This window comes from Xenopus laevis, chromosome 2L (assembly GCF_017654675.1).
Source record: "Xenopus laevis strain J_2021 chromosome 2L, Xenopus_laevis_v10.1, whole genome shotgun sequence".
NCBI lineage: Eukaryota > Metazoa > Chordata > Amphibia > Anura > Pipidae > Xenopus > Xenopus laevis.
The window spans coordinates 25,017,690-25,045,271 of NC_054373.1; the positions used below are offsets into that span (position 1 = coordinate 25,017,690).

Below are 27,582 nucleotides of genomic sequence, written 5' to 3' on the forward strand. Positions count from 1 at the left end.
GTTTTACGTTGTAATTTGTTTATTTTTACATTTCAGTTGAGACTGGGCATCTTTCTAAATAAAGTCAATTACACAATCTTGACTACCAATTAAGGGTACCAATAGTAAATAACAGCAATAATACAAGATACCATTGAAAAATCAGGCTGCGATAAATAGTGGTTCTTATGAACCCTGCAGTATGCCATTCAGTTGACTTACCAATCTTTCAGTTTGGTACTCTGGTACTTTGATACTTTGGTTCTTGCTGGAAGAGTGTTCTGATCCAATACATTAATCTTTAGGTAAAATTCTAAAGCAGGCACTACTCATGGATTACTTAACAATTGAACAAAAAAACCGTGGAAAAATTCCAGCAAGAATTTTGGCGATAAAACGTCCACCAATATATTTTGATCGAAAAATGTCATCGCAGAAAAAAACGGCCACTGATTTCAGTGTATCTTTTCCCATAATTTTGCAAAGCAAAATAGAATAGGATCTTCACAACTCCTAAACACAAATAAAATATTCTACTGCAGTCCCAAAAGAAAAGATTAGGATTAGCCACACTGTAGTAGCCTAGAAATATGATATATAGTGATGTATAGTGCCAAGTTCATTGTTATTCAACCGTCCCATTCAAATATATGAAAATTAAATATAAAATATCCAAATATGAAAATTCAAGTTTTAATATAAAATTATAAAAAGTAAGATTTTATTTTTCATATAAACGGATGAGACCATGTACAGTTATTAAAAAATGGTTTGTCTTTTAAAGCAGTCTCTAATTCCTTTTTCTTTTCTTTCTCAACTCATTAGTTATTTAATATGTACAGGTATGACATAAAAAGGTGCTTAATCCTGACATTCCATCAATCTATTTTTATAAGGTCATAAACTGGTCCATTTGTCGTAGATAAAGAAGATGGTTTCCACTACCTCGGGAGCCAAATCAGAATATTTTATGATCAAAATTCCCATTTGAAATGCAAGAAGGATAAAACATGAATGATAAACATGCAATGGAATTTTGAACAGAATCTAACTTTTTTTATTCTACTGATGAAAACAATATTTTGCGTAAAAAAGACTAAAAAAACGAATCTGCTGCAAGATGAGAAGATTATTTCATTTTTTTTTCCTGATGAAATATCTTTGGTTAATTAATTCAAGCATGGGAAATACTAAAACAATTAAAATAGTTGCACATTTGCCTTGTAAACAGCCAGGCTTCACGTCTATTCACCTGGAACATTTTCTAAGAAGTTTCCCATTTTTACTGACTGATTAGGAAACCCATCTGTTTTCCAATCACTGATAAATGCTTTCTGACATGGACAGAATAAAGAACCATTTGGTTTAAGAAGGGAAAAATAGTTGAAGAAACACATAACTTAAATTTAAGAGAATATACTCATCAAACACACCATTTGATATGCCGTAGTTCTCTGAAATTACTCTGCTTGGCATAGTGGGATGCACAATATAGCTACTTCCACATATACTATGACTGTCAAGCAATTCGATTGTACTGTATGTGAGTAAACCACCCACAGAGACATAATAGTCTAGCCTGGCCTGCATGCTGAATGATTGGATTACAAGGAAAGACCTTCCCTGGCTCCTGACATGTTGTGCCTTTATCCTTTAAAGTTCTGGAGTTTATGTGCCTTCTACATTTTTTTTCCAGGTTATTCAGGTAACCACACACAAAAAACCCTTTTGTTAGAAGAACAATAACCTACCTAACTTTGCAGCTATTTCTTTTTCGGTAAAGATAATAATACTAATAAACATTAGGATGGAAAAGGGCCTTCTAAAAGTATATATAGAAAAACATTTCTGCTAAAATAGATTTGTTAGGGTTCTATCCCAGAGACAGGAGTGTTAAAGTTGAAGCTAAATATAATGTAGTTACAGATTTACAGTATCTGCATAAAATCCTATTTTGTCTCTATATGGAAGCCAAGCCAATCTGAAGTCCTTTGAATGTGAGAAGGACGTCACCCACAGCTCCCTGATTGTCATCTGATGCAACAAGGATTTGCTTTGATAGGAAATTGATTGACCTTTGCTCATAATTATCTTAAGGAGAAAAATGAAAAGACTAAAAATCATCAGATGGTGTTTAGCTACAAGAGAACAATACCATCTGTTCAAGAGCAAAGTCGCATGATGTTTCCCCATCTAAAAATAAAAATTGGCTCAAGCATTTCATATCTAAGCATTTTATGGGTTTTTTCTAAATTATTTTGTATGGCAATTGAACACACAATGTGTGAGGAGCTGGACATACTCTATAGAAAGGTATCCTTTAAATTAGAAAGAAGCTTACCATCAAGGGATGCTCTCATGTCTCTGCAAACCTGAAATTATAGAAGGGAATATAAAGGTCCCTTGGGCTCCATTCTGCCCCCTAATAGCTGCTCTGGGGATCAGAGACTGACCTCAACAGCTGCCAACACAAATGCACATTGTCATGTGACCCCAGCTTGACCCAAGACCCTTGCAGTCCAGTGCTTGACTTAGAGCCCCATGCTCCTTGACTCAGGTGGTAAGTGACTGATTTTAATCCAGTCTATTGGGAGATAAATGCACCCTTCCAGGAGGTGTAAAATGTCAAGGTTTGAGCCGGGAGTTATTTTCTATCTTACACAGAAAATGATAGGGCCACTAAGTATAAAAAATGTACTTTAATTGCCTGCTTAAGCACTAGACAAAGTAACCGTGGCTGTCCTTATTCACTATCAGGGAAGGTGATAAAAGTCACAAACAGATTTTTTTTTCATGAATAAGAACAAAAATTTGCATTTTGCAATGTAATTTTCTTCATTGGACAGTTAGACAGCACATTCTTTTATGCCCTTCTTGAAGGTGACTTTTTCGCCACAAAAATACAATTTCAACAACATTTGACTTAAGCTTGTAAACACAAACACCAGGATATATCTGCCAAGAGAAGGACCAGTAAAGGTAGAGGAGCCCATGTATAACAAATGGTAGCTAGCAGGTGTGGAGCAGAACTGTGTAATAATTAAGCACTATACAACCTTTACCTCTGAATTTAATCAAAAAGAAAAATAAAGATAAGAATACAAATATTCAAGTGTAAAAATCAGATGTTTAGGATGAGTTGCATTTTGGTTTATATTACAACATCTTAAGCTACTCCTGGAACAGGTATACTTAACATGAGCCAGCCTAAAGGCAATAAAGAGAGACATTTTGCCATTAGCTATAAATATTTTTACAAAATTCACACATTTTCATATAATCATAATAAGAAATATGATGGTATTCAACTCATGGATATCCAAACTGAAACCTTGCCTCCAGCTGCTGATGAACAACAATATCCAGCATCTTGCCCTGAAGGTTCTGAATCCCTGCATTGCCTGCAAGCCCTGTCCATCTACTATACCCCTGTATGGTGACATATAGTCCTTATTAGAAATTACGTATCTGCCCGAAAATGAAAATCATAAAAAAAGTCAACTGTCCCTCTGTCAAAAATGTAACTCTAGGTACATTAACAGACAGAGGAGATGGACTTATATTAAATTTAGTGTTATTATATTTATTTTAGTATTTTTACCTATTTACAAGAAGGATTTTAATTCTGTTATATGTAGTTCAAAAATCTTTTTTTTAATAATTGACATTCGATGTTCTCCAAGGATAAACAAAAAGATTGTATGAGTGGAATCTATAGTTCTTCTCCAGTTAAATCTATAGACTCCAGTGAAGGCAATAACTCTAAGGAGCTTTTGTTTTACACACTGTAGCGTTAAAAAAAATCTTGATTAAAACATGCTTGTATAGAACTATACCTTTAAATGCTGTTTTTTCATACATATTTCTATACTGCTAATTGCACCAAGTGAACATGCCAATGCTCTGAGCTACCCAAAAGTATATTAGCAATCTCTTTCCACCATCACAAATACACTGGATACCCCCTTGGATGCAGTTACAAATTATGGCCCTGTGGCTTCTGATGTTTATGTTGTAAGGAGTGTGTAATTGCAGTTCAATCCTCTCTCACGACTGGCTGCTTAGCTGATCCACTTAAACTACTCAATTCCGCATCTGTCAGAACACTGACAACTACTATAGATAATGACGAGGCCTCATTTCTCCAGCCCGTTCACCTGCCGGCCTGAAAACAAATGAAGACTGGACAGGATAAAACGAAATAGGCACGAGACCCATATTTATCAAAATCACTAGAATCTGCAGAGTAGAAAAATCAATTTGTGTTAATCGAGTCAAGTGACTTATTAAGGGTTATGAAAGCTGGCCCGGTAGCCACACAGGTTTGCTTGCTGGAGAAAAGGACCTCGCAGCTGCATTTTCTGCTGTTATTTGTCTTTGTCTTTGGGGGCATAACTGATATTAAATTATCATTAAATCATTTTTGCCAGCAGGTAGTACGTCTGCGAAACCTGTGTGAATCTGGGCACTGAGAAGCTTTCAGCAGGAGTGACAGGCTGAAGTTGGCATGATCAATGCGCCAGTCCTGCCAAGTAAACTCTGAAGAGTGGAAACAGATAAATAACGGCTTCTACAGCACACACTTATTATGCAGCGATTAAGACAAAAGGATGCCTTTGGCATGATTGTTAACTGGGGACCCCTCATTCCACTGGCAATGCTGACTTTAGTGCATGGTTATGCATTGGGGGCCCCCTGCTCCACTTCCAATACTGACTTTAGGATATGGTTATGCAAGGGGGTGGGGGCTTATTCCACTGACATGCTGACTTTAGGGCTCCAAAGACAAGAAACCAATTATAGACTGGAAGGCCTTTCCAATGTTTCTGCTTTCAAGCAGGCTCTTCTTTGCTGCTAGGGGTGTAAAACTTTTGTATACTCTCACACAAGATCATCCCAGGAATCTTCCACAGTAACATTCATAAGCTGTAATGGCCATTTAATGTGTAATGCAGAAGACTCCTCCAATCAGAAGCACCAGAAGTTGAAGGCCTCAATGCAGATTGGATCTGCATAGTACATTTCCTTAAACCTTCTGCTTCTTCTGCCTTCTGAAGACACAGGATCAAAGAAGTCAGTTTCTCTCAAAAATGTTTTAACAAAATTAAACCAATAAAACCAATATGAATTTGTCCTGCTTAGTTACCATCAAGTACAATGTACTTTTTTATTATAAAATAAAAAATATCATTACTGTTTTTTTTGAGCTTTCTGGATACTTTGTTCCTGTATAGGAGATATCATGTTTGTATCTCAAAGGAAAACTCCATTCTTGTGCTTATTTCCTTTATTTGTGCTTAATTTGACGTAAGTAAAAAAAATTTCCTGGTAAAAAATTAACATAGTTTTCTGGTCCCATCTTTACTGAAAACTGATGAACTGAACCAAGTTTGTGGTAAACAAAAATACTTTCTTTTCAACAAATCCATTGCATTTCATAATATCTGAGACTCTTTTTAAACCCCAATGAAGACAACTAACGGGACCTAAGACTTTTAAAAATGTAATGTTAAAGAAAAGGAGAGATTAGAAAGAACTGACCAGTCCCTTTTGCTCCCTTTTCAGTTGATACTGGGTGTATTTGAAAACCTTCTTTGTGGTTCCACGTCTAAGCCTGATTTCCCCTAACAATAATAAATCATTGCATTGCTTAAAATAATCTGATTATTTGGCACCTGCTCGTCATAAATAACCTAATAGCTCTGACACTGATTATCATCAATCTTGCAATTAGAAATAATAATTTTATTGAAACCATCACTTTTAACAGATTGAATCTGTTTTAAAAAGAATTTTAATTTAATAATTTTATGAGCAGGGATAATCTAGGCACAGTCTGAAGACTATTATATGGGCTCTATTGTTCTTGCCATTGACTAGTGAAAACAATGGAGAGAAAACAATTACTTGTTGTGTCTAAATGTATTATTACTATTCGTTTTTACCTTATATATTTTATAGCAAACCTAGTAACATTGTACCCTGCCTGGTAGACCTCAATCACAGATCTCCAACACTTCCATATGTAATTTTATGCAAAGAGGCAGTAGGCTTTTACTGTAGATCGTATATGCTGACCCCAGCAGGTTTGTGCTATAAAGATAGAACTTAAAACAATTCAGATTCAAGAAAATTCCATTAACCTGAAAGAAAATAATTTCTTTTGATGGCATGATTTGTATATTGTCCTTTCTGAATCAGGAATGACAAAGTAGCACACAACAATAAGGCATTTACAGTGTAATATTTTGTTATACATTTATACAGTTATCAATTATTGGAGAATTTTTTTGATTTGGACCATGAATGAAAAAACATGGCCCCAGATTAAAAAAAAAAGTAATTAAGAGTTTGCAAAAAATTCACAAGATTTTGAAGGAAAAATTAAGAAGCAGATTTATCAAGGGTCGAAGTGAAAATTTGAATTTTCTAATTTGAATTTTCAATTTTTTTTTATGGCCAAAACTGCGAAATTAGACGAGGGAATTTTTAAAATTCGATTCAAGTTTTTTTTTACAGTTTGAATTCAATTTTCGAGATTTACGATACACTGGCCCTTTAAGAACTCAAATTTGATGATTCACCACCTCAAACCTGCAGGATTGCTGTTTTAGGCTATGGAAGATGTCCTGGGATTAATTTGGAGGTGTTTGTAGCCTTCCTGACATTTGAGTTTTTTTCAGAGGAAAACTCGAATCAAATTCAATTCGAATGTGATTCGAATTCGATTCGAATTTGCGGGTCAATCCTATTCACCTGAGTTTCAAAAATTAGATTTTAGTAATAAATTGCAATTGGTCAAATTTTGAGTTCATGGGAGTTTTAAATAACTGTTGCTGTTTTAGCCTATAAGGGACCTCCTAGAACTTATCTGGAGTCAATTGGTGGACTTTGAAAAATCAAAGTTTTTTGGGGAAAAACTTTGAATCGAATTTCATCGAATGCGCTATTACTTAGATTTGTACGATTCTAATTCAAACGAATATGGATCTATTCGATCGAAAACTGACCTATTTGACCAAAAAAAAATTTGTCTTCATTTCAGTTGGTCTTTTTGAATTCGAATTTCAACGTTTTTTCAATTCGAAATTCGACCCTTGATAAATATGCCCCTTAAACACACATAAACCCTAAACACACAAAGTTTTTTATTTTTGAAGAACGTTTATCAAGGGAAAAAATGTGACTACAGGGAAAATTATGATGGCAAAATATATGACCTTAATAAAAAATAAGTCAAGGTCTTAAATAAAAAATAACTACGTTTGCTTCTAAGAGTCTTGGTTTTAACTAATGACCCCATTGATCGAGGGAAAAACTGCTACCACAGAACAAAAATATTAACATGGGGAGGTAAAAAACACAACTGTGAATGTAAAAACGTGAAAAAAAAAGTATAATCAAGATTTTGCCATAATTCGCAACATCTTGAAAAACAATACATTTGCCCAGTAACAGTCTTGGTTTCACCTAACCAATGACCCCATAAAAAGTTAGACAGTGGGTGGTATAACACAAACATCCTAAATCTGATTTGTATATATAGATACAAGTTGAAAAGAAAATGTCCATTCTATCAATATGATATTAGACACAAATAAATAGCTGAATACATACACAGCTGCCATTCCAACTTATAACAGTTTATAAGCTGTTTCCGAGTACGTTTAAAACAAGGTATATGAGATTCATCAAGCCAAATCCCCATCTCATTATTGAGTTTAGTTCCATTGTTTTAAACGATTTTGGCCAATTTTCCTACAGAGAGATTTCCCTAAGTGCATTTCTGTGTCTCCAAGAATGGTGACCAATAAATCTTACATTGTTGCTAGGCACTGAGAATACGTGTATTTAAGGCCTCTAATAAGACAGAAGAACCAGGTCCTTCATCAATCAACATTTCTAGACATTAGGAAGAAATTCGAGAAAGAAATGTTCACCTCTTTTACATAGCCTCATCTTTTACTCAAAATAATATATCACTTTGTTAACAATCAACCAGTAGCTGAGCCCACAGAATGTTTTCTCTCTATTTTTTATTGATGTCTTGTTTTGACACTTCTATTCGGGCTGGCAGCCATGACAGAAGACTCTTGAATTTGTTTATTCACACTTGTTTTATCTGTTTCCAAGTGCTGTCTTGTAACCTTTGGGGCCTGGAAGATGGATGATGTAGGCCAGGGCCATGAGTGGGGTCGAGGTCATAGGGTCTTGGATCTCATTAACTATATCGCTAACCAACACAGTGTCTACAAAGGTCACTCCAATGTCAAAAATATGATGAAGGAATGCTTAGGTGAAGATAATTACATTGCATTCTCCACTCAAAGGTGCTAACTGGAAATTAAAATCAGGGTCCACTATGGCCTAAGCCTGTAGATCAGATCATTTTAGACTTTTCCTTTTGACATACAGTTGTTTCATATCTGTATACACAATTCAATTATGAAATGATGGTGTATGAGTGCACTGCTTATTGCAGATAGATAGATAGATAGATAGATAGATAGATAGATAGATAGATAGATAGATAGATAGATAGATAGATAGATAGATAGATAGATACATAGATAGATAGATAGATAGATAGATAGATAGATAGATAGATAGATAGATAGATAGATAGGAGAGGTCCATACTATAGAGGTGACCACACACCCAATGACAATGGACTTATATTTGTATCTAATGTGCATAATTTTTCTATTAAACCTGACAAGTATGTATATGCATCTACTATTAGTTCCTTATATTCATTTTACATTGCATTGAAGTAGCTTATTCAGGCATCTTGTCACTTATCAAATGATTAACATCCTGAAACAGAGATTACTTTATGTCACGCTACGATGACGACCTGTAACTCACGTGACAAGATTAAAACAGACATAAACATTGTTACTCCATCAAAATTATAATTCTCTACTTTGAGCATATTGCCATGGTTTGCTTCTCAAATAATGTATTCATGTACCTGGCTCTTTAAATTTATTGGCACCTTCAAACAATGGGAAATATTTTATGCGATGTTTCCATGACAACCAGTAGCAACGGGATTAAAACAGACATTTACAATGTCATTTCGAACAAAAAAAACATTGTCTTGTGTTGTGTCTAATTTGCCATAGTCCAAGGTTGAATCCATGGCAAAATCAACCCAACCCGACTTTTGTAGAAAAGATTAAGGAAAGGGATGTTCCTTCAGAGTGTAATGTATCATGTCATTCCTTTAACCGGGAACTTCAAGCAATGCTCTGCCTCTTATCAAATGTGATATTGCAAAAAGCAAGCATTTATGTTGGCATTATTTTACTACTTTTTTATTAATTTTAGATGTAAATGCAGGTAAAATTTGGCTGAATATGATGGTACTGATGAGTTAAATCAAAGTTTGTAATCTAGGGTATATAGTATGTGCCCAATTTCCAGTATGCAAGGCTGTTTTACCTCTAATGCTAAAGATAGTGTTCTTAGAAGCATCATACAACACTGTTCTGAGCAATATGGCACTACTAATATTCCCTACCCAGAATGCTTTGCACATCAAGCCTATACTTTGCTTTACAACATACTAGGAATGATCTGTAGATATTTTGTAAGCTGAACTTCATTAACAAGTTATCCTAATGAGGCCACCTTGCGGTAAAGCATTACAAAACGTTGAGTTTTAGAGCACTTCTAGAGCTAATTTCATCTTAGAATCCCCAGGGATTTCTTGATGGGTTCCAATGTGAGTGAATACACCAAAAAGCCACCATGTGGTAACACATCTCAAAATGATGAGTCTTAAAGCACGTATAAAGCTCATTTTATCTTAGAATCCCCATTGGTGATGATGCCACTGCTGAAATAAAGGGGGCATATAGTGTCAAAGACATGTAGTTTATATCAAATTATGCTGATCTAAATGAGAAGGAAAGGGTCCTTTTTTCTACTTTAATTAAAAATGTTCCCCAAACCAAAGCCAGTTAATTTTGGTTAAAGGTTAAAATGCTCACACGTAGTGATGGGCGAATTTGGGCCATTTCTCTTCGCCGAAAAATTTCCGAATTTCCTGCGGAACGGCACTGGTGTCTCGTTTTGACGTCGGCAAAAATGCGCCGGCGTCCAAAAAAAAACGGACGCTGGAATTTTCTATACAGTTTGGTGAATTTATTCCCCAGCGGGTAATCATGGGAATTCGCCGCAAATTCACGCCTGGCGAATAAATTCTACTCATACGGTACTGTGCTTTTGGCAAAAAGCAGTTATTGAACTGCAGTGGAGGGTTGTGCTGAATTTGACTTAGGACACAGATGACCAAAGAAGGAGATAAGGGTCAAATATTGTCATGGACCCCACAGGATATTAGATCAGTGAATTACTAGAAAATCACTCCATATTTTAACCTTCCCATTCACATGAATCAATATTTTAATTATGTGGCTGGACACAAGTGACCTAAAAGCAGAAAATAAAGAAGGTAATAAATATTGATTAAGTTCAGTTGGTTTTCTGCACCATCTATGGTTATAAAGCAATATATATATTTATATACACTTTCTTCATTTCCATCTTCCTTCTCTTTTCCAGATCTGTAATTCTAGTTCTATTTTTGCAGCTCAAAGTTATTTTTTTTTCCACAATTGTCAGCTTAACTTTTCTCACAGTTATAACTGTTGCAAGTGTTTTATGTGTCTCAGAGAACATAGGTGTGGAAATATAACTGGTTTAATGAGCCTTTTTCAGTTTTAGTGCTGCTTGGTTAAAATTAGAATATGATAAGTAACATGAAAGCTATCTGCTCCCAGTCCTTGAAAGAACAGAAAAGCTGATGCAGTGCAGGAGAAGATGAATATCGCAGGACAGTTTAATCTAAGGCTTCCAACTGCTTCACAACTATGATCCCATTCCTAGGAAGCTGGATGTGGGCAGCTTATGTTGGGTTCCTACAAAAGCATGAGGTCCAGTTTTGGTCATCCTTGTTATAAATTCTATTAGGGTTAATTCCAAGGAACTAAAGTACTGAAAGTGTAAAATGGGTTAGGAATGTATATGAGCCATAGTAAATAACAAGAAAGCTGGAGTATTTGCTCAGGTGCAGAAGTCCAGATCCTGTGGATAGAAAAATTGGGAGTACTAGTGGTAGACTGCTGTATAGGAAAGGCGTTCATGTTGTGTTGAGGTAGAGTTTTAGAGACAGCATCATCAAAATTTTTATTTTGGATGAAAATCTCAAATGTGCTCTCATGTAAAAAAATGCTTGAAACCCAAACACATCTTCTTGCCAGAACTTATCATACAGCACTTTTTTCTAACATGCTGTCATTCATTTAGTATCCTTCTCCCCAGGCATAGCCACCTATGAATTTTATGGAACTTGAATATTCCTCTGGCATTGACAAAACATTTCACAAATGCCAGGAAGGACTGGCCAATGACTGTTTCGGCTTTCATTCACTCTTACAGAAATAATACCAATATTGTCATATCCTTCAAACACACAAGTACTAAGTACCACTAGTCGAAGATCTTGTAACTATGAGGGAGAGTGCACCAACTTCTTGACTGCACCTCAGCTCTAAAGGTAGCCATACACACGAAAAGAGCTAATGCTGTCCTTTCTATCACCTCCTACATTCCTATCATTGATATCTGATCGTTGGCCTCAATATTGCCCACCTCAAGGTAAGCATATCGAGGAGCTATCCGCTTGTATGGCCACCTTTAGAGCTGAGGTAACGTCAAGAATTTGGTGTACTCAAAGGATTTACACAAGTATACGTGCAGCCTTACGCATTTCATGGTGTATCTAGCACCTAGTCATAGGACTTTTATACCTATATGATAGCTATCTGGCTGATTTTCGACCAGATATCAATCTGGGGAGTCTGTTGAAGGGTCAAGCTGCCGACATCATATCGTATCGGCCCATGTATGGCCACCTTAAGCTGATAGGCCTCATTTAAGGCTCCAGGGTATACACTAAGGGGGTTATTTATTAAGCTTCGAATTTATCTGAGTATTTCTAAGATAAAAATTAAAGCAACTCAGAATTCCTGAATGGACCTTATTTATGATTCAAAAAAATAGGTTCGGGCAAAGTTCGGACCTTTGCTCGAAAAGTCAAGTTTTCTGACTTTCCCACAAAAACCACAAATTTTTCGGAGGTTTCGCATATTGCTACTGACAGCAGCGCAGCCACAGGGACCTTCCCCATTGACTAATTTCATACCATCGGACTTTAATAAATCCGGAAAAATTCTGATTTTTTTTTTAACGGTCAGAAAAATCTGTATTTTTTGGATTTCGGGTATTCTGAGCTTAATAAATAACCCCATATGGGTCAAACTGCAATACTTTTTTAGCACAAGGGACTAACTCTGAAATCGCAACTGAATTGCTTCTTATAAATGAGCCCCAAGTAGAGCAATCATTTTAATGAGATTAGTGATATGATCATTACTTTGATCCGTTAGCAACACTCCACTGCTAACATAAACTACACCTATACTCCTACAAGTACACAGTTAAAATGACAAATAACTGTAAGCGGCGGTACTTGGATTCTGACAGCCCTTTGTATACAAAGTTCTTTCCTGCAGCTTTCATGCAAACAAATGGGGGGGAACGTTTTTCTTTCTCAACAAAAAAAAATATAGAGTATGGATTCCTATAGAAAATATATTTGCACACTGCTTCCCATCGAAGAATTGCACGGAGCAGGGGAAATAAGCAATAATCTGGAGAGCTCATTAATTTTTCATACGTTTTCATTTCGGTCACAGCACCCTCTCACACTGGTCGATAGATCAAGCTGCTATCACACATTTAACACCTGGGGCAACGACACTAGTCTCTAAAGGATGCAATTGACTCTAGAGAGAAGGGAGTCTTGTTTTGCTTATCTCAGTTCTCCCCTTTCATTTTCTCACCACTAAAGAGGCTCTTTTAAGCACAATAATAAATGTTATGTAAACTAGAAATTAACTGTTATTAACCCATAGGAAATGGATGGGATGTATTTTTATATATCTCGTTTTTTTTTTTATTTAATAAAGTCCGCTTAGTTTCAAAAATATAAATATTAAGACGTACACTCAGTTGTATAATGTATTAGGATTCTCTTAAACCCCAGTTCTTGATATGAATTGATATGGGGGTAGCCTGTATGGCTTTTGTTAATGGATATTGATTGCATTTAACACACTTAAACACTGCTCGGAACTTAGCCATACTAAAACAAAGACAAGAATACTCCACTATTTAAAAGTAAATAGGATTTATAAGCAGTGTAATGGTAGTGACTCTGCAAGAGAGGTAATACACAAACCCAAGCCAGGCCAATTCTCTATTGTGCCGGATGAAAAAACATGCTTTAAATCCCCAAAGGGCTTAATTGAGGAATTCAGCTACGCTTCAAAGGAGGAGAAACAGTAAAGCAGCCTTTCTTTTATGTGCATGATAGCATTGCAGAAATGGTGCTATGGTTTTAAATCTCTTCATGCTCTGTGATCTCTCCTTAAAATACCTTCAACACCAAACCCCTGCTTTTACTTCCCAGCCTTTCATTATGACGTGCTTCAGCCATGACCTTCAAACCACTAATGTGCTCAACGTATTTTCTTTTGCAGATAGGGGTTAGGAGATCAACGGGGAGGGTATTTTGGGCAGCATCTGAGTGTTTGACTAACAACTTGAATCTAAATATGTGGACATGGGTTTTAATAGGTCTTTTCAAAGGCTGAATGCCTAATGAGCAGCACTTCATTTAAAAAAAACCGAGACCAAAATGTGTACATTTCCTTTCCATGGCTGTTGAACTGTAATGAATATGTATGCATTCTCAAAGCTTAGTGAATCAGGGACAGGTAAAGAAAGCTTGACTGATTGAAAAAAGCCTTCTACTCTAGTTACTTTAGAAATGATGTCATTTTGTACAATTTTTGAGTAAAATGCAAACTAAAGTTTATCATTAACATAGACATTAGGTTCACCTTCTGGGATGTTATAGTAGGGTTGTGGCACCCACAGTAGTCACACTTTACTGTGTTTTATAGGGATGGGTCAACTTTAAGTTAACTTTTAGGGGGTTACTTATCAAAGTCCGAATTTATCTCAATATCTTCTGATAAAAAAACTCTGACCAAATCCGCACGGGTTTTTTGGGCTTATTTATTAATACACTTTGCTGAAAATTTTGTTAGTGGGAAAGAATCCGAAAAAATTGTCAAAAATTCGAAATTTAAAGATTTTTTCAGATTTTTCACCTGAAAATTCGGGGTATTGCCAAAAACCCAGCGCACATCAAAAAATCATTGGGACTTCTCCCATTGACTTAGGGGCACATTTACTAAGGGTCGAATTCCGAAGTGAAAAAAACTTCGAAATTTGACCATCAAATTGTAGTAGTTCAATATTCGAAGTTAAAGTTTTTTTTGATCGAATATGGGAATATTTGATCGAAGTAAAATCATTCGATCAATCTATTAAATTTTATTGTGATTTTTGCATTTGGAGTTTAGTAAATAACACCCTTAGTATGTTATAAAATGACTAATTCTAAAAATCTTTCAATTGGTCTTCATTTTTTTATAGTTTTTGAATTATTAGCCTACTTTTTCTGACTCTTTCCAGCTTTCCAATGGGAGGCCCCTAACCCCACTACAAAACACATACTCTGTAAGGCTACAAATTTATAGTTATTGCTAAATTTTATCACTCATCGTTCTACTCACACCTCTGCTATTCATATTCCAAAAAGTGGAGAGCTGCTGCATTAATATCTAAACCACAAATAATAAAAATTATAATAAAAATGTGTTTCCAAATACCACTAATTACATCATACTAAAATGTAATTTAGCGGCGAACAACCCCGATGTCAGTGCTTGTTTATACATTAAGAATTCTGAATTGAGCAAGGATAGAACCAACCTACAGAACATTTGAACACTCACATGGCTGACCAATCCTTATCCAATGAGATCATTAAAAAAAATTCACAGGGCTGGGGTCAAAATGCATTTATTCCCATACCTATCTAGCTGATGGACCACAGTAGATGACTGACATGGCCTGAGGTCACGTTGTAATGTATTAACCACATGTTTTTAGGTCAGTTAATAAATACTTTATGATGTAGCTATCATATACTGTATATGACCATTCATGACAACACCCTTCTTCTTTTTTGCAGAAGATGATAGGAGCTATGATAGAAGCTTCCTTTTTGATCTTTGGAATAATAACCTCTGTGCTTTTCATGGATTTCAGAAGTGAAGCAATATTTACCTTCTTGACTGTTCTAATATTTTGGACAGGATTAATATAACACATGCACTATCTTTGCCTCTAATATATGACTTTCCTATTTCCTTTAAGCACTTCAGTTTCTGTGTTCTTATCTCTATTTGCAGTCAATGTTGAAGTCTTTTCAGTGTTTGTGTTCACCACCTGCTGAGAAGTTGTATAATGAATGTGCCAGCATTGCCATCAAGTACTTCCTCTCTGTATCCCTGAGACATTTTCCTCCGGCTGCAGAGCATGACCTAGCTTGTTATAGCACTTCCCAGCCTCTGATTTATTCTTCCCTCCAGGTCCCAGTTAAAGCTCTTTGTACATCTAAAACTTTCTTCCCTACCATCTTCGCTGTCTTCAGAGATATACAGACTGAATCGTGAACTTCTAAGCCAGCAGAAAGGGTTGTAAAATCAGGCCGGATCGATGTTAATTTCACGCTAATTAAATAATGCATCAACATTCCAAAAATAAAGAGATCAAGTTATTTTCTTTATTGAAATCTCAGGATGATCTCTCAAAGCTTGTTGGAGATAAGTATACAGTAAGCTAAAGAGGATGTTATTTGTATTGATAACAAGCCCAGCCATAGATGGAGAATAAGGAACTGAGGTTTAACCTCCCAAAAAGGGAACAATTAATACCGCTACGGGATCTGCTATCTGGAAACCCGTTATCCAGAAAGCCACGAATTATAGAAAGGTCATCTCCCATAGACTCCATTTCCTTTTTCTCTGTAATTATAAAACAGTATCATATACTTCATCCAAACTAAGATATAACCAATCCTTAATGTAAGCAAACTTAGCTTATTGGGCTTATTTCATGTTTACATGGTTCTATTAGATTTAAGGCATGAAAAGCCAAAATACAGAAATATCCGCCATCCCAAAAAACTTTACTGACATAATTTATCTGTGCTGTGGGGATATACAGACTATCAGTATTTAGGTATAACTTACCTTTCCTGGGTCCAACAGCAAACTGTCCCTCCTCCATTCAGAAAGGTGATCAGTTTCTCACAAATATATTGAGCTTAGCTTAGATCCTTACTTGGTCCCCCTCCATTCTCCTGGGCTCGCCAATACCTCCTTAATCTGCCAATTTTGACTAAAGCTCCTAGATAAACCACTTATTATATGTGTAATGGGGGTAGATAAATTGATTACTATACTCAATATTCTTAAAGTAAGAAAGATCTGTGCACTGTTTGTTTCAGGCATGTTTTAAATGTGGCCCTAAAGATGCTAAGCTACCTGGAATCTTTGTAGTTGTTGTTCTGCAACATTTAAAGAGCTTCAGATAAACCAAAATCCTACTGCAAAAACCAATACCCTACTGCAAAAAAACCTTGATCCTCTTTGTTACTTACATGCCACTTCCAGAGATGCGTTTCGACTCATAGCCTCGCCGAGATAGTTCCTTGCCACACAAACATAACTTCCTTCATCAGGCTTAAACTTGCGGCCGTGAATAATGCGCAGAAAAAATAAAGATCCACTTGGCAGTAGCATTCTATGTGAGCGGGGGTCATCCTTGTCAGTTTCAACCCTTTCTAAGTCTTTGTACCACTCTATGGTGGGTGTAGGCCGCCCTTCTGCTTTGCAGTTCAAGGTGGTTGGTTCTCCCTTTGATACAATAACATCCGATGGATGCTCAACTATCCGTGGGGGGAAATCTTCTTGGCGGAGGCGTGATCCTGGAATACAAACAGGGAAACATATTTAAAAAGAAAGGCAAGGAACTATTATAATCAGTCATTTTAAGAGATACTTTGTCCATAGGAATGGGATCTCGTGCATCCACACTAATATTATGAGCATGGTTTGGCTAAATATGCAACTTATTTGAACCCCAAATGCTATTCTGTATGAAGGGCATTATGACATTGGCACTTCTTTTAAAACAATTATTGGTTGCAAGTCTAAAGTGAGTAATGTGAAGACAATGAGCTGGAGGGTTCACGTGTGGACATCCCTGCCTTGTATACAAACATTCATTCTGGTATTTTACAGTATTTTATAATGTACATTTTTGGTCCCTTCTCTTTCATACACTAATTGACACTATGCTTGCCATAAATCTTGTGGCTCCAAAAATGGTGTTGACCTATAAACTGCAACCTTTAGCAGGCATAGAACTCGATGTTGAACCCCAAAATCAAAAGATAAATCAAAGATAAACCCATTGGTCAGAAAATACCATTAGACATAGAGTAAACTACATTTTATTTAACTGTGAAAAGAACCATAACTCACAGTATATATATATATATATATATATATATATATATATATATATATATATATATATATATATATATATATATATATATATATATATATATATCTATATATCTATATATATATATATATACACAGTATATACAGTATATATGTATACCTTTTTAAAATAGGGGCTCAACATTTGTGCATTTCCTAGGGCTCCCTCCCCCGAGCCCTGTGGCATAACATTTTCTTATCTACCAGGCCCCTGACAAAATCAGAAGAAGTGTCCTGTAAAATCCTATTAGAACTAATAATGGTTCTGCTGGCTTGGTGCAATCAACCAGTTAGACTACAGTTTATATCTGGCTAATAATTTCAATCCTTTTCCACTGTCAATGGAATGTGACCCGCACAAAGCAGGCTGTGGTTGTGCTAACTTCAGAAAGGTATATATCAACTCATCCAAAGCATGATGGGATGCAATGTAGTGACATTCCACTGATCAGAGCCAGAGGTGTAAGAACATCGATTCCCTTGGGTGGGCAAGAGGAGCTACATTTCCTATAGAGCGAATTAATTGAAACTGGGGTATTTACCAGTTCAGCAGCTTAATGGATACAGTATTTACTTCAATCCAACAAGTTCCACTTTCTTACTTTTATTTAAATGGTAAAGCTCTACTTTGAAATTAAAGAAACTCCTCTACTTAAAATAATTGGCTGCTTCCTTATATTTCCATCCCATACCTGTCCCGCTGAGCAAAAATCAGCATGGCTAAATAATGAAATGAACACAACATAGGGATCCATAATCATATAGCCTTATTCTAGTTATGAAAAACAATTTGAAAGGGAATATATAAACACCATCCTGTTGTGAAGCTGTTTTAGGTATTGGCTTAGCTACTATATCTCTTGTGCGTATCTTTTAAAATAGACATGTGGGAATGTAATAAAGGGGAAGGGAAACTAGAGATGAGGAACAGAATGGCACAAATCTTCCAAATCCTGGTAGTTCCTATGTCTATCTGAAGGCTCGTTTATTATTAGTCCATTGATGCTGTTCAGCAAGGTAATATTTGGTAGTTTGTGGTAATAAGCACTCAGTCCACCCTGAAAAAAGTTATCAGAGAGGCCCGGCCTAACTCCCCGCGTCCCCACTTATGTTGACTGTCCACCTCTGAATTCCCCCCTCCACCTATTTCTTCTTCTGCCCAGCTTCTAAAAGAAGAGTGGCTGTGGAGAGGGCATTTCTTTGTCCTTAAACAGTAGAAAACAGAAAAAGTAGACCTTGCAGTCCAGGTCTCTCTGTTCCCTGGGCCCTCCTGCGACCGTAGGGTCTGCTTCCTCTATAGTTACACCAGTGGTGAGCGTGCTCTAATGAATTGTGTGCAGGTCCATGCATTGACTCATAGGAACCCTGCAATTTCCTTCAGAAAAGTTCTACAGTACTCTAGTGTATTGTATTACTGACCGTGTATGACTATAGTCTGCTTTGTCTATTTTGGTTCCTACATTTTAGACCAATTGATGCAGTATTATTTATCATTTTTCCATCAACATCTGCCAGGATCTCTAAATTGTTGACCACTTGCCTATCCCTGAATTGCTAAAATGTTATTATCCTCTGTGCTTTTTTCCATAGTGACAAGCAATAGGAACTTGAACTTAGCATAAAGATGGAGCATGGAACATTAAGGGATGAAAGGCAACTGCATACAGTAGGAGTTTCACTCTGTATGCCCAGGAGCATTCTTCACTCCATTTCTAATATTTATATTGTACATCTCCCCATATGCAGAGTTCTGAAACATAGTAGCAAAACATAATTACACAAGATTCTATGGGTAATTATTTCAAAGTCTTTAGTGCAGTAGCCTTTTGGGTTTGATCTCAGTGGCTCTTGCTTTGAACTCACCTACCTGCTACTGAAGGGAACTTGTGTGTACAGTTTGAAGGCTCACACAGACAATCCCCATTTTTGAACAATGAGCTGAAAGCCACCATTCTAGCTAAACATCTGTTAGTGTTCATAAGCTGTAAAGCTGATTGAATAACGATTCAGTGATCTCTTCCATTTGGAATAAGAGCTGCACTTCAAGGGACCATGGTTTTCCCTCTAGTCAATTCAGTATACAAAATGCCTTATGCTGAGTTTCCCTCCCAAGGCAACCTTTCTCTCACTCTCATTTACAGGCTCTACCATTTCTTTTCTCAGGACCAACTGCAGCTATTTCTCATGTCAGTCTGCAAGATGGTGTTCTGCCACCATAGCTACTAAAGCCAGAATTACATTCAATGCCGTCTGGGTTTTCATGCAAACAATAAGAATGGGCTAGCGTTCACATTTTCTTTCCTTTTCATATTTTTAAATATGGTAACTACAAGCTAGGATACATTTTTATATTCAATACCAACTGGTGCATTAGTTAGACGTATGTTTTGTTCATACTCTGAATAATCAACTATATATCAACAGTGAAATAATGCTGTTCCCCCTATTAAGTATACCAGAGTACATCAGTCTTGCCCACAGAGTCATGAATCTGAACTATGTCACATGCTGAATATTCTACCTGGTGGAAGGAAAACACTACTGCCAATACTAAGCTCAACCACCTGGGTCTGAGAACAGCGACATGAATCAGGTCACTGCACACACAGGGTGGATTATGGCCCCCACACTTGAGTGGCTTGTCTGTGGGCCATTTATAAACACAAGTTTCAATGCAGAGTGCCATTTTGCACTTTTGGGCACAAAATGTCCTGTCTACAATACAGTGCTTTGATCCCACAAATCCAACATGGCTGCATGGGGAGTTACATCCAACGTAATTGCGTCCAATGCATCAAAACTAATTCAGTTGTTAAGATGCAAATTCAGTGGGGATACAGTTAGCAACACACAGAAGGAACCCACCACGAGGCCTATACTGGCAATCTCCTGGTGAGCTGCTCTATTTATTGTTAAGTGGACCTCTCAGAGTGAGCTGTAGTAGAGCCGCTGAAGTGAGCCGCATCTGAAACCGCTGAAGGGAGCCACAGCTGAAGCCACAAAAATGGACCTGAAGCCTTTGAAGAGGGCCAAAACCAAAACCACCAAAGGGAGCTGAAGCTGCCAAAAGGAGCATGAAGATGCTGCTGTTGCCAATGAGAAAGAAGACCGTCTACCAAACTTTAAAGGTAAGTTCCACTGAATACCAATGGTCTTTTTGTTACAGTCGTGACCACCAATGTTTTTTTTTTTACTTTTATGGGGGTGCTTGACTACCAATGTTTTTTTTAACTTTTATAGGGGGGCCTGGCCATAATTTTTAAAAAACTTTTATGATGGGGGACCCTGGCCACCAAGTTTTTTTTGGTGGGGGCACAATATATGTGTAACAATATATAATAAGAGTTGAAGACTGTTGCACATTTATATGTGAGATGATTTTTTTTGTTAGGGGTGCTTTTTACTCGCAGTCCAGCACTGCCCACCGCATTCAAAGTGGAAATAGTACCAGGATTCCCACGTGTCAATAGCTGCTCTTGCACTACATTCAACAGAAGGGGTATTTAATGAATAACATCTGTGCATGCACCAACCTGTGTCCATTGTATCATGACCTCACTTGCAGTAGTGTTCATAAATGATCCCTTAGCCTTTTAGGACTATATAAAAATAGAAATCAGCAATTGTTTGCATGGGCCTGCCCTGTCCTGTAGCACACCCTTTGTATGCTGCCAACTGGTATCAGAAACAAGGTTGCCCTGTTTTACCACGAGTGAGTTTGTTTCATGAAATTGAAGAGCTGATCCCCTAAAATACATTGTTATCTTTTGTGTGAAGTTAATATTGGTTTTGCAATCCTGTACCACCTTATGTACAAGCGGAAAAAAATGCTTGCATATTAAACAGTTTGCGCCAATGCACAGTGTATGTAATAATACATCTTCCTGAAAAATGAGTTTCTTCTGTGCCCAAATATATGCCAGTTTCAAACAAGTCTTAAAAAAATGGTGCAGCACACAAATAAAACTGGCAGTGAAATAACTGTCTAATGAAGTATATTACTTGCAACATGCAAATTTTGTTTCTTATTTATTCAAATGTTTTCCCATTTGCAACTTTTATTACGTTCCCTCAACAAACTCATAAAACTAATGGCTGATTAAGGCAATATTTACAATGTAATAATTGGAAGTATCAGAGTTCTTAATCATAGGAAACAATAACATTCCCTAAAATCCCGGTTCCCTCACAACTCAGGACTTATCTGCACTTTGATCTTGCAATGTTTGTTGGGAAGAAAAGGAACCATCTAACATGGATAAGCTCATCATGATTAGCCAATGCACAACATTTTTATGCAGGCATGAGACCTGTAATCCAGAATGCTTTGAACCTGGGTTTTTACAGATAATGGATCTTTCTGTAATTTTAATCTTTATACATTAAGTCTAATAGAAAATCATGTACAGGTATAGGACCTGTTATCCAGAATGCACGGGACCTGGGGTTTTCCGGATAATGCATCTTTCCGTAATTTGGATCTTCATGCATTAAGTCTACTAGAAAATCATTTAAACATTAAATAAACCCAATAGACTGGTTTTTCTTCCAATAAGGATTAATTATATCTTAGTTTGGATCAAGTACAAGCTACTGTTTTATCATTAGGGAGAAAAGGGAAATCATTTTTAAAAATGTGGATTACTTGGATAAAATGGAGTCTATGGGAGTAAATAAACCCAATAGGCTGGTTTTGCTTCAACAGTAGCTTGTACTTGACCACAGCTAATATCTAATTAATCCTTACTGGAAGCAAAACCAGCCTATTGGGTTTATTTAATGTTTAAATAGTAATTAGTAGACTTCAGTATGAAGATAAAAATTATGGAAATATCCCTTATCTGGAAAACCCAGGCCGTGACCATGCTGGATAATTCCAGGTCCCATACCTGTATTAAAATAGGAACAGATTTCTAATAGTAATAATAGAAAAGAGTAGAAGTTTCTGATGTAATCCAAAAGATATTCAATAACATTGGAGAACACTTTTTGTGGCACAACAAGGAATTTTAGACAATACAGCCTTGGCTGGTTGTGCAAATCTTTGTACACATGTTGATATTTATTTATGGAGCTCGGAACTGTCCAGTTACTAGTTGATCCCCAGGCACAACACAGAAAGGCCATTTCTGGAGAGTCATCACTTTCATAAATATCTCTTTTGTCTCTAGGGTTGCCAGTTGCCACCTTTTCTGGAAAAAATACTGGCCTTCCAATATATTTATCTTTTTTCCCTATTATTAACATTGGGATCATCCATCATTTTTACTGGCCAGGCCGGTAAAATACCGGCCAGGTGGCAACCCTAATTGTCTCTAAAATAGTGTTACAGTCACATTGCGGACCTCAGAAGCTACTTTGCTCATTAGTTTGTCCGTATAGCTGCTATATTGGTACATTTCTTTTTTCTTTAGAAATGCAGAGACATACCCAGAACAGGGTTTTAAAATTACTGCTTTGAGTCTTTCTTGCTCACTCCAAGGGCGCCTTAATGATCTGCAAATGCTGCACTAATTCAGTTTTTCTATTTTGTGACCTAGATAAAGCAGTGTTTTAATGAACACACATAGTTCGCATTTCACAGACTGAATGTAAACAGAGGAGCAGAGCATTTGACTGCAGTTAAAAGCTTACTGGAGATGCTAGTATAAACCATTAGTGCCTGAAATAGGTAGGCTTCTTTAGAGACTAATGTTAGGACAAAGACTATTTATGATAACTAGGTGTTAAGGCAATAGCAGGCCTTGAAAATGTTTTGTAAGACCTTAATTTCTTGGAAAAGCTGAGCAAGTTGCCCACTTTTTCCATATTTTTCTTCAGATGCAGAAATTTGAATAATAACAAAACACTGCAATATATATCTACAGTATGTACAATACCTGATGATAATTTATATACAGTAGGTTGAAAGGAAAGACCCAATCCTTATGCTACAGTCCAGCTATCCATTAGGCCCAAGGTTCAATAACTGCAGCAGGCCCTTGAGCACTTATCTAAATGTCCCTGTACAGGTATAGGACCTGTTATCCATAATGCTTGAGACCTGGGGTTTACTGGATAACAAATCTTTCCATAATTTAGATCATCATACCTTTCCGTACCTTTTAATTTAATGTTCAGAAATCATTTGAGCATTAAATAAACCCAATAGACTGGTTTTGCTTCCAATACAGATTAATTATATTTTAGTTGGGATCAAGTACAAGCTACTGTTTTATTATTACAGAGAAAAAGGAATTCATTTTTAAAAATGTGGATTATTTGGATAAAATTTCATCTATGGGAGACAACCTTTCTGTAATTCTGAGCTTTCTGGATAACGGATCCCCTACCTGTACTTATGGCACCAGGAATGAACGAGAAAAACTAAAAAAAACACAACAAATTAATAAAAAGGATTGGGAACCCCTTGGCTCTTGGAACCACAGGTGATAGAATGCCTCAGGGAAAAGGGAATTTTAGGAATTCTAGATCTTCATTTAGTTAATTAAATGTTCAATAAAACAAGTCAGCATATGTTATTATGCGCATATTTGTCATGTAGCAGGTGCCAACATAAAATAAAGCATTGCCCATAGCCTCCAATGAAACAACACCCCCCAGTGGCCAAATAATGATTAAAATAGAAGAACAATGGTTAATATGGAACAAATCCAGTTTTAGATACTGGGTTATTATTAGTCAATGTTACAAAGAAGGCCATTCCCAGCTGAAAAGTCCTTGGGAAGCCAATGGTCCTAAATGGTTAGAAAAAAAACAACCTTTCTCCAAGACAAAAAAAAGGTTTACATTTAGATGCTCTGTATCCACCTACTGCCCATAGCAGGAGCAAATGGCATTTCTGCCTATCTCTAAGAGCTATAAAGCAAGCCATATTCTGTCCTAGCATTACAATTGCATAAACTGAACTTAGTCCTTGTGCCACAGGGATAATGTGATTTAGAGATCAAGGCAAGCTGTCAAATTTGAAGCAATTTATGATGGGAAATATATTGCCAAACAAAAACACAATAGATTTTCCAGTCGAGTTGAGGGCTGAGGGAAGCTGTCGCCGCTGTACAGCAACAATCAACTGCAGCGAGCTCATGTCTTGGCACAGGCACAAATACTGAAGTAGAGTGATACCGGGGGTGAGATATATTTTTTTTTCCACTGTAAGTATCTTAATGAATGAAGTACTAATTAACATTATGGCATTGATAAATGGGGAGAGAGATTAGGGATGTGCTCGATATTCAGGCCTTCCCAGATGGACTGTCAAAGCCACATTAATTCCTACCTCTTTGGAGCATCTGCTTCTCCCATAATCCACTGGCCCTTGGTATGAACAACACAAACTGTTGTGACTCAATTCGATTTATATCAATCTAATTTGTTTTAATCCAATTTGTATTCCAATCTACTACCTTCTAATCACTTAAATCTTTAGCCTCCATCTGGTAATTTTTTTTTTCTCAAAATTAACCAAGCAGATGCCTCTGCAAATGTCTTCTGCGGTGAGGCTAATCATGCCCTAGTAGAGGTCTACAGAATATATTTACTCTCACTACGTGCCTAAGAATGCTGCCCTTCATGTACCCAAATGGTGGGCTCTGGTTAGCCATTTCGTTTGGTGTTAATTGGTTCATTTGAATAACACTGATATTGAAGATCCTTGGCATAGAGCTGCATGCAAGGGAGACCTTAGCTCAGATAACACGATGGTCTCATTTGTCATTTGGACAAAAGCAAAGCTCTGTTAGAAATGTAGGCTGTGCATATTGTTACATTGTGAACAGCAGAATTAGAAGTTTCTCAAAATTCTTCTTGAGCGTTTTTGGGTCAATTCTGCATAAATGGAGGTAAAAGCTCTGGAAGTAAATTCAAATCTCAAGGATATATCTAGGCCCCCCTGCCTTCTAAGAATTTGACTTTCTGTTTTAATTTGTCGAAGAAGGAACTATTTGGGTATTGCAGATAATTGGCCCTACAAGCAGATACCCTTGGCCCAACTGGCCCATAATGGCGTTGGATAACCTTTATTTAGATATTTTAAATGACTTCCCTTAATATATTTCTCAAATAAAATGAAAGTTATGTATACAAGTCCGGATATAGAAAACAGTTATTATACATTAGAATATTAAGAGGTGCTTCTACTGCCTTGTTTAATCGTCATGGTATGTCCCATGTCCCTTTTAGGTGAATGGGGTGTGAGTATGAAGCAGGTATCACACCGGCTTAATGCAATATGGGAATCAAAAAAACATGTCATGTTATGCAAAAATACAGGCAAACTATGCAATAACTCATACAACAATCAAAAGTTATCTTTGATCAAGCACATTTAGAATGGCAAGCTAACAACTGTTTGATTATTATAAGTTTCAAGAGGACTTAAAGGACTCTACTTTACCTTGCTGTCCCTCAACACCTAGGGGCCCATTTACTTAGTTCGAGTGAAGGAATACAATAAAAAAAACTTTGTATTTCGAATTTTTTTTGGCTTCTTCGACCATCGAATTGGCTACTTCAACCTTCAACTAAAAATTGTTCAACTATTCGACCATTCGATAGTCGAAATACTGTCTCTTTAAAAAAAAAACTTCGACCCCCTAGTTCGCCACCTAAAACCTACCGAAGTCAATGTTAGCCTATGGGGAAGGTACTCATAGGCTTTGCTATCTTTTTTTGGTCGAAGAAAAATCGTTCGATCGATGGATTGAAATCCTTCGAATCGAACGATTCAAAGGATTTAATCGTTTGATCGAACGATTTTTCATTCGATCGAACGAATTGCGGTAAATCCTTCAACTTCGATATTCGAAGTCAAAGGATTTAACTTCGACAGTCGAATATTGAGGGTTAATTAACCCTCGATATTCGACCATAAGTAAATTTGCCCCTTAGCTTCACATAATAAGTTATGGGTAAATCAGGCTACTATTTATAAACTGGTTTAAAAAACTACTATATTGAGGCTTTTGCTACTAAATAAAGAACACCAACTGGAACTGGCTTCCAAAGTCCCCATGGTATTTTCCTGTTATCTTTTTTTATTTCATACTTCACGTTGACTGAGCAGAAATCCAATCCAGCGCCGATCAGCTCTAATTAATGGCAGAACTTTAGCCAGTGGACATTTCCACTGCGTGTCAAGCCTTTTCAGCTCACCATTAGTTTATAGAGGACTCATAAATATGGAAGCTTTTGGAAAACAAGATGAGTCAACTTCTCGAAGGGAGTCAATTATTGTCTATAAACACAGCCCAAATAATCAAAATCTTCTTGTAGATGTCAGGCTTAGCAAGTGACAAAATGCTTTGCAAGTAAATCCCTTTAATTCCTCTTATCCTTCACAGCTCTCTATAGACTGAACAACATGGGGTTTGTGTGTGTGTGGGGGGGGTATCTTGATCACACTGCCCCTTCCCCATCCACATGAGACCCAGATGTGGTAACTGATTTAAATGAAAGATAAGCCCTTTGCTTTCAGTGCAGTATGCTACAAAATGTTCATAGGGAGAAATTTGCAATAATGCTTGAATTTATCTCTGCCTTTAACAGTTGTTCATGGACCAATAAGGTGTGAAGGAAAGTATCAAGTCTTAAGATTTTGCAGAACAATATAAATAAGACTTTTAGAGCTTTCTGTTAAAACCATAAATGCAAGGGCGCCAATTAAATGCATTCTGGCAGAACCTTAATGCCCAGTGTCAAGTGATCTTTAGTTTGCTAATTGCACTAAACTGATTTTCTGTCCTTTTAAGAAAAACAGTCCCTTTGTTTCATCTGTGCCTTTATGGTTCACATTCAAGAACAGACACATGAAAAGGGAACAGAACCAGAGTAAAGCAGATGAGAAGAGAGGAAGAAACACAACAAAATAAATGCATTAAATAATAAAAACAAATTTTTGAGGAATTTTGAAAAAAATAAAAATCAGATATTTTGCAAAGCCAGCATACAAAATCAAGGGGAATGGTTCTGGTTTGCTGAGTTCTCCCTTGGGTATAGAGAAAATACACGTTATAGTTACTCTCGGAAGAAAGGTATTTAATAT

The 27,582-nt window shown here is 36.6% G+C and overlaps 1 protein-coding gene across 11 annotated transcripts in view; it reads right to left on the bottom strand.

The window, feature by feature from the left end:
* LOC108707903 (roundabout homolog 2) overlaps nucleotides 1-27,582 on the bottom strand; it is a 688,904-nt gene that overhangs the window by 224,127 nt on the left and 437,195 nt on the right. For all 11 annotated transcript variants that reach the window (XM_041581605.1, XM_041581603.1, XM_041581601.1 and 8 more), the window contains exon 2: nucleotides 16,631-16,957. In XM_041581605.1, coding sequence (XP_041437539.1) covers nucleotides 16,631-16,957 — 327 coding nt within the window. The remainder of the gene's footprint in view (nucleotides 1-16,630; nucleotides 16,958-27,582) is intronic.